Consider the following 9,153-nt stretch of genomic DNA (forward strand, 5'->3'; position numbering starts at 1 on the left):
CCCTCTCCCTGCCCCTGCCCCTGCCTCTGCCCCTCTTCTACCCGCTAGACTGACACACAACTATACGTACTGTGATCGATCGTGAACGCATCGCGAGTGCCTCGGACTACAGTGTAGACACACTTGCTTAGTGCAGTGAACGCCGCCACGCTACGAGTGTTCGGATTTATTTTTTTATGAATACAAAACTTCCGTGGTACATTGATTGTGCTCGGCCCGGCTCGGCCGTCACTCGCACCAGATTATATGAATTTTCGATTTTATGAATCTCAACAGTTTGTAAATGAAAATTTGATAGTGCAATACGCGTGGGATGCTTTTAATTTATTTCGGAAATGTGATACGCGGCGGTGGAAATGCGAGTGTTCGACTTAAGTGTTCATGTTTACAATGCCACTGGAGTTTTCGATGAATTTGCGTGCGGCGTTGATTACTTTTTAAATTAGTGAACAAACGATGTTACCATTCACTATAAAGCACTCAGTTTTTTTTTTTATTATAAGTTAATTTCTTGTATGGAGTATTTTAAGAGTGTCTGTACGAGTATTTACCGGCGTAGCTCGTATAAGAGTAAGCCAAACGCGAGAGCCTTAGTTTAGTAATAGAATGTATGAATATTGTACAAAAAGCACTCTTACTTGTAGGCACATTGTTATAATAGAATAAATACCCGAGAGATATAAAGAGTAAATTCATAAAGTTTTAAAAAGATATTTTCATACGTTTTTGCACGACTCGTAACTTCGTGATCGGTAAAGCGAACCGCGATGTAGTTTTAATATGTTTTAGCGGGAAACAGTCTGACGGAGTGATCTTTGCATTTTTTTATTCTTGAATTTAAAAAATTATTGACAAGATGGCGGTTTCCCGCGTAAAACGGACGCCGCTATTACGATGTAATGTTAGTGTTTTTATGATTAAGAATTCACGACCAATAATTGTAATTTAAATGTGACATAATACTTAAATAATTTCTTAGTGAAACGATGATAATCGTGACTGAGTGTTTCAACAGTTGTCTGTTTGGGCTTCCAGTATTCTAAACAAAACTTGCTTTGATCCATTGTTGTTTATTTCTTGTGAATGGGGATGGGGCCGACAGAATACCGACATCTCTCACCTTCTCGCTCTAAATAATGTCTGTCTTGCAGGTTTAGAGAGAGATGGCATGATGTTACGTTTTCGCCTTTGCCGTATCTTTATTCGCACGCATTATATCAATTTCCCATTTCAGTTCTTGCTGTTTATTCTTCAATTAATGAACTCAAAACCAGTGATTGTAATTATTAAATGCAATTTATGATTTACGCACTTTATTTGCACTGTACATAGTGAATTGAATTTTGGAAAAGTTAGCTTAAGTAGTCATAGTATTTATTATTGCAGTTTAACATTTTTTAACAGTTTTCGAGGAATTCGTGTAGTCATTTTTTATTAACAATTTTAACTCTTTTTTTTGTACATTGCGTTAGATGAAATTCATATTATTATTTAATATATGTATGAAATTTTATTTTGCGGTTCCTAAGTCTGAGATGATACAATCCAAAGCAATAATAAGTGGATGTGAATCGATTTATTTCTATAGCTATAAAGTTTTTAACCCTTTACAGTGTTTTAAATTCTTACTCGAGTCATTCTTTTTTATTGATTCCCATTTCCCGCCATTATGTCCCGTATAATTTGACATGTTGTCAATACTTTAGGTCGAACAGTGATAGTGCTACAATACAAAACTGTGTTAGTGCGTACGTAGTATAATATATTTGAGAATATTTTATAGTTAAATATAATGAATTGCCTGATAAAATTGTGCCCTAAAACATGTGCCGTGGTTAGAGCTGTGTCTACTGCATTGTCTATATCATATGTATTTTTTGTTTTGGTATACGTCCCGTTCGAGTGACTGGACGCTTCGCCGGGGACGTTATGAAATGTTTATAGAAATAATACGTCGCTGTTATTGTATTGGAAACTACATGATATTTACTATATTTTTTAAATAGTTCCACTCTGAAACATTCGATCGCCCGAAGGCGCGTATACCAAAATATGTTAGTATTTAATAGTTGTGTGCGATTAGTTGTGGGGGTGAAGAGGAGAACGATATTGTGCACATGCCTTTGTGTTACAGATTTTTTAAAATTATTAGTTGAAAATTTCGGTTCCGACCGATGTAATATCACTTGTAAATCTTTATGTATAGATGGGGAAATTAATATATGTTACGCGTTAAGTAATTGTTTTTTTTATCGATTATTTTGTCGGGAGTTTTTGTATATATACCGGCTGTTGTTTCCAGCGATAGTTCCACACGCGGACTCCTGTAGGAATTTCGAAGCCTTGTATTATATAATAAGAGTTATGACCTGCAAGCTTGTACCATATAATTATAGTGAATGGACTCTCAAACTAGCTGTATATTGGGTGTATAGTTATCCTTTTAGTTGTATTGTTTTTGTTTTTATTTTCGACTAATTGATAGTAATTTATGCCGATAAATATCTTTATTATACATTTATATATCTATAATGAAAGAGGAATACAAATAGTTTAAACACTTATAAATATAGGTTTAGGGGATACACCACACATGAGATAGCGTATAGTTTTGGTATGTAAACATTATATAACTTGTAAATAGAATCGCAGAAATAGTGAAATAAATAAAAGAATCGATACAATAAAATTTAACTTTATGTTATTTGTAATATTTTTTCTAGTACGTGTTGTTAGATGCGCGGCGGTTTTTAGACAAGTGAGCGCCTGTAAATTTTTGTTGCTGGCAATCTATGAAATTGCGTCATCATTTTTATTGTGCATATACTTTCCTGTAAGTTGCTTTTTCTGTCGTTCTCCATTATTTTTAAATCATATAATTATATTCATAAAGTACGATGAGTCATGGTGAATTATTATCATATTATTATGAATGAAAGAAAATAAGGAATATTATTGTTCTGCTATTATTAAATTTGTAAAGTTAGTTTATTAATAAATGAATAAAAAATATTTTGTTGTTTCAATCTGACCAATCCTCATTTCTAATATGTTCAATAAAAACTTTAAAACATATACTCTCTATGGAGCCAACAAATAACAGAGCATAGCATGAGAACATTTTAATAAGACCTATCATATATAATAAAGAAGAGAGACTTGTTTGGTGTTTTTGGGGTAAAATCAAAATGTAAATTAAAATAAAATGTTCGGCCGAGCTCAAAAATTCGCCTCATTGTAAGGGATCGCACCGCATGCTGTCTGGATATAGCCTTATCAAATGCGTTTAGTTTTAAATGGGTGATGGGTATTGCAAGAATTGACGAAAAGAATAAAAGAATTGGGGTGGGTGAAGCAGATTTTTATATGCCATAAGCGGGCTACTGCTGCTGGTTCGAGCATCCATCACCGCCCATAAATATTCGCACAGGTAATGTAATAATGCTTTTGCGCTGAATGCGCTACCCGCTTTTAGGGGAAAAGGATAAGGAAAGTATCAAGCTACTATTTCACGCTGGTTTTATGTGGTGTTTGGTACATGCCCGGTGTAAACTGGCCTAATTTGGCCGAAGCGTGCTTGAATCCCACATAATGACGGGTATCTGATGTGTCTACTTATCGTTTCACCGTAACAAATAGTGCCTGAATTAGTAGCATTTACATGTTGATAGTATTAATCAATCTTCCATTCTTTCCTTCAAATGTTTAATATGTTTATGTGTTGGATGCAACGGTATTTTTTTATTTTTTTGAGACAATACTCAATTTTATGTTTGCCAGTAAATTCATAAACATTTTATAACAAATGATAGATACTAACCATACTGATAGAATTTAAAGGTACCCGTGGAATATGGACAATGAACCTATAAAAAGATTCTATTTTATATTTCGACATTGTTATTCTAAAAAACAAATTAGCAATCAGCTGGTCGAACTCTAGGCGAAGAATACGAAAGAGGACGGAACACATTACCAGTGTGTGTTACGTATCTTATTTTTTCGTTATGTTATTATATACTTATGTATAAATCAACTTTGTCTGTAAAAATTTTATTTTTTTTTATTGAGTTGTATATTTGTCGTATATAAAAAAACAAAAAATTCTGACTAGTTTTTTTTTTATATTTTACTGTCGATTTTGTCATAAAAACAGACATTTCTAAAATTTCGTATTGACCATAATTATGATAATGATCATAATATGATGGCTAGATAATTATGATTTGAATTAAATGAATTTACATTTTTATACTATACTTTATCTGTATTTATTCCGGAACCACAGATTATTATATTATATAGTTATTAGCAATTATTACAAAACTAATCAATATAAATTAAGATTTTCTTTTTCTCGTTCTTTTATTGGTTAGCTTATTGTGATTTAGCGAAGTAACCAATTGGCAAAGTTATCTGTGCTGCAGCAAGTGTCATAATTGCTCATAGATAACAGTTCCAGTACAAGTACTTGCTAAAAGATAAGTGTTCTTTTTGGTATTGTGTTGCGATTTTCGATTACCATTTCAATATTATTGTAAAAAGTAAGTAATTTTTAATAAAATAATTTGATGCACTACTTTTTGTTACTCAAAATTAAGAGTTTATTCTAAACGTCGTTAACAAATGGAGACTAGAATTTTAAGGTTTGGTGTTATGTAAGAACATCAATAATATTTTTCTTTCACCTTTATAAATCATATAGAAGCTTACTCTTTTCTTTTCCTTAGTTATTTTACTTATATATAAATTTTGAATAGATGATTTGTGAATACCGAGTTACAACCTATTTTGTATCGTATATAATTACATAGAAAAAAAATAACCCTACTTTGTTGTATTCCATTTTTAAACGGATTCTATTGAAATAATTCAATAATTTTTAGATTTCCAAATATGAAATAATATTGTTAAAATAATGAGAATTAAAATCTACAATTTTTATTCTTTTTTATTTTATTATATTATTTTCATGTTATGAATTTTTGGTTAACTGAATTGCCTATTAATATTGAGTTTAATAAAACAAAAGAATGCCAAGTATTTTTAATTTTTTTTATAATATTAATTTATAAAGTAGTCAAAGGAAAATATCGATTGCCCTGGGTTTTTACCTGATTCAGGTTACTTATAAGAAAAAATTAGGTTGGGATTGATAGGAATTTGTATCTGTAATCTACTGAAAATTGAACCTATTAAATTCTTCCTAGAAATCTTGGTTACTGTTATATTTACAATACATTGGCTTTTACAGAGGAAGAGTTTTCTCTTATCACAAAACTATTCAAATTGCTTCATGCTGTAAAAAAACACCATTTGTAATATAACATAGTGTTAACTTGCTCTCTGATACATACCATATGCAATTATAGTATTAAATTAATATACAAATTTATTTTATTAATTCTTTAATTGTTTTTTAACTTTTTAACTGTTGAATTTTTAATTGACTAATATTATAATGCCCTTTACAACATTTAGATGGCCGGTGAAAGCGCAGTATCTACCGTCGCCAAGCCTCAGATGCGAGGCCTCCTCAACACAGCTATCAAGCGTAATTTGATCATCGCGCTGACCCTGGCTGGTGTGAGCGGGATCGCATTCAAGCAGATTGTTGGTAATGAGCGCAAGAGGAAATATGCTGAATTCTACAGGTGAGAAATAGACAAAATCAAATACATACGTCACTATTACTCTTATTCAAATCCTTGCCCGTCTCCTTGGTGCAGTGGTTAACGCATGAGTGTAGAACCAAAGGGTTGTGGGTTTAATTCCCAGTGGGGACGCACAAATAAATGATTCTGTCTAGCAGGATACAGAAAGCTGATCACCTTCTTGTCCATAAAGAAAATTGATTGGCGAAACATTTATATCATTCTGCCCCCTACCCCAGTATGGGACATGGGACTTTACACCCTTATACAAAACCATAAATAACATTCAATCCATAGCTTTGTCATTTGTTCTGTGATTAAAAGATAAATTATATGATATAACATTTTTATCTAAAACCCAGGAAATATACAATGACACTCTTATCTTGTGTTTTGAGCTACTTAAGTGGAATAAAAATTGACTGATTTATCCTAAATCGAAATTGTGTGAAATCATATTGGGTATTATGAGATTGTCAGCCTTCAATTGTGTAATTTATTTTTAATCTCTGCTATTTATCGAATGTAATTATGTTGTTTCCTTGTTGCAGGACATATGATGCCGAGAAGGAGTTTGAAGAAATGCGCGCCAAGGGTCTTTTCCAATCTTGCTAAATGAAAGCTTTCTCTAGTGTAGTTACAATTTTTTTTTGTGCTGTAAGATATGTAATTTAAAAAATATGAAAAATATTAATCAACCATTTTCGTTTTATTTCTGACGACTGTGAAATCATCTATAAATATAATACAGCTAAAAGACCATTTCTGTGCATTCAATATTTTATTAAATCAATTGCTATGCAATATGGATGTGTTCTATAATACGGCCTACTCCCCAACGCAATGCAGGTTACCAATTTTTTTCTGTTTGATTATATGTGCATTGTGCTGCTAGGCAGATTTTGTCAAAAGTGTGTAAGTGTGAGGTGATAGACTAATATTTATTATACTACTAGATGCTATTTGAAAACAATAATTTTTACGGGTGGCTATCCATACATGTAACCAGTCCTATCCTAAAATATTATAAATGCGAAAGTTTGTGAGGATGGATTTATGTGTATGATTGTTACTCTTTCACTCAAAAACTACTGAACCGATTGCAATGAACTTTGGTACGTAGATAGTCAGACAACTGAAATAACACATAGGCAACGAGATACAGACTTACGCTGGTGAAACCGTGGGGCGCAGCTAACAAAAAATAAATTCATACATTGGAGATACGAGATAAATATTTAAAAATAAAAAGAGGTAAACCGTTGACGAGTTATATCTACACATCTAGTCGTAAAAATAACACACTGTCTTCAAAATGCCACGTACTACAAGTTAGTATATCACATTACTGGAACTTTATTCGTTTAAGCTATATGCGTGCGCAAGCTCAATGCTCCAAATAAAAATATATACAAAATATGTAATGTAATAATATATAAAAAAATGCTTTCCTTGAAACGATGTCGCAACTCGAGGCGTCCATGGAGGCACCTACAACCAATAGAGTTGAATAAAGTCTAAATCTTATGTCTCGTTAAAAGAAATAGGGTAAGATCCCAGAGCCGTAAGACACCACATATTTTCTAAAGCATATAACTTTCGGTTCACAGTAGTCTCTTGTGTACTTTTTGATACCTGAATGTTTGTGGAGCTCACCCGGTGATACCTGCGCAGGTGAGAAAGGTAGCTACTTACTTAACTTAAATTTTATGATTGATTTTTATATGTTTTGTAGAATATTCCTATGAAGTCATTTAAAAATAAATCAGACACTTTCTGTGGGCTAAAACTTTCATCAGACGCTTTAAAGCTCTAAAAAAAATAAATGAACTTGATTTATTTTTAAATATCTGAATTATTAATATGTACTAAGGTAACTATTACAATTCTATATTTAATCAGTCAGACAGATTGCAATGGCCAAACAACCCCTAAACACAAAAATTACTCAAGCAGGAATACGAGCGTGAGAGCACTATACGAATGCGAATGCTTTAGAGTAAACTATCTTAATTTATATAAATTTTTTTATTATTTTTCCCTATATATATGGAATACATTAAGATATTTTTAAAATGATTAATTATTACTTCAATTATACATTTTATCTTAATCAAATAGATATATTTTTGATATATTTTCCATTTCTGATATGTTTGTTCTACGAAAAAATAATTGATTAGTTTGTCGTGGTCTGATTGAAGACTATCTTGTTAGTCTCTATTAAACTTTATTTATTACATTTAAAAGTCCGTCCGCACACCATAGACCCGCGGGCAGTGAGCAGGAGAATATATGCGTGTATTTTTTAGAACACTAAAATCATGGCGTCAGTTCCTAGGTTGATTTTAATAGGGATTAAATAAAAAAACAATAACACAATTAACGATAATTTAATCTGGACATCAATAATTATGTATCTTTCCAGAGATAATAAATAATGTTAACAATTCATTTGATTACAATTCATACAGCAATTTCGAGTCAACGTATCGACTCGTTTAAACTCTTATACGCCTACAACCGTAATTATATCCTAAAATATAAAGAATATCAGGTAGGTAAAACAGGGACCAGCCTGTTGACTACTACAACTAAAAATATTAAATACAGTATTAGAAAAGAGTAAAACGCGGAAGCGAGCGCTTCAATCCGCAGGGTTAAGCGCATATTTTGTAACAATTAAGGACTAAGTTATAAGAAACGGGAAATCATAGACAAAATAGAGAATCCATCACTTGCAATGGTCAATGTTTAAAAGACTATGAATGGTAATTTTAAAATTGTGCATTACAAGACGTGGGGCACTCGGAGTTATTAAGAAAAGCTAATATTTTAATATATTGTTACATTTAAACAATTGCTTTGACATTATGCTTATTTCGTTTTGATTTCCAAAAAAATTATTACAGTCACAAGGTTAAAATTAATTTCATATTGTATTAAATATAAACATTGTTCACTTACACGATATTCTCGTAAGGAAACTTTGACGTTATTCAATTATATTTTAATATTAAGATTAGTAGATAGTTATATTACAGCTAGATACAGATAGATTGCTTTGGTCAAGTCGTTTTAATTAGATATAAATACATATAGACGAATTCATTTGAAAATCAATGAGTTTGATTAAAAAATTGTGCGAGTGTATGTCGTGAGAGAAGCAAAAGGTTCGAGACGAATAATAACTAATTCCGTAGGAGCATAAAAAAAGTTATTGCTTTAACTTAATAAAAGTAATCAAAGTGTATTCATGAGCAGCTATAACATTGAATTAATGGCGAATTTTATGTTCTTAGAATAAAAAAGGATTACATACCAAGTCTATTCAGTAAGTCGGTAAAAAAACAAATGTATCTTCCGATACTGTATGTTTGTCTGTTATATATTAATATAAAACATGTAGCCATTACAATTTTTAGTTTCAATAGCATTTAAATGGTTAAAAAAAAGGAAAAAAAATGGAGAAAAGCAAAAATTCGATCACGAGGCGTAA

The 9,153-nt window shown here is 31.5% G+C and overlaps 2 protein-coding genes across 2 annotated transcripts in view; one reads left to right on the plus strand and one right to left on the minus strand.

The window, feature by feature from the left end:
• LOC119837180 (protein piccolo-like) overlaps nt 1-650 on the minus strand; it is an 8,952-nt gene extending 8,302 nt beyond the window's left edge. The window contains exon 1 of the mRNA XM_038362704.1: nt 639-650. Coding sequence (XP_038218632.1) covers nt 639-650 — 12 coding nt within the window. The remainder of the gene's footprint in view (nt 1-638) is intronic.
• Nucleotides 651-4,390: 3,740 nt separating this feature from the next.
• On the plus strand, nt 4,391-6,353 carry LOC119836935 (cytochrome c oxidase subunit 6C). The gene is made up of 3 exons (XM_038362407.1): nt 4,391-4,544; nt 5,482-5,654; nt 6,206-6,353. Exons 2-3 carry the CDS (start codon nt 5,482-5,484, stop codon nt 6,267-6,269), a joined length of 237 nt encoding a protein of 78 aa, XP_038218335.1. The 5' UTR covers nt 4,391-4,544; the 3' UTR covers nt 6,270-6,353.
• The last annotated feature ends 2,800 nt before the right edge of the window (nt 6,354-9,153 follow it).

The sequence above is a fragment of the Zerene cesonia genome, chromosome 26 (assembly GCF_012273895.1).
Source record: "Zerene cesonia ecotype Mississippi chromosome 26, Zerene_cesonia_1.1, whole genome shotgun sequence".
In the NCBI taxonomy this organism is placed as follows: Eukaryota; Metazoa; Arthropoda; class Insecta; order Lepidoptera; family Pieridae; genus Zerene; species Zerene cesonia.

What these genes read in the sequence shown, in the direction of transcription:
- LOC119836935 (XM_038362407.1), top strand. Translation starts at nt 5,482, where the DNA reads ATGGCCGGTGAAAGCGCAGTATCTACCGTCGCCAAGCCTCAGATGCGA. An exon ending in AAATATGCTGAATTCTACAG is followed by an intron (nt 5,655 to 6,205) that starts GTGAGAAATAGA and finishes TCCTTGTTGCAG; the next exon opens with GACATATGATGCCGAGAAGG.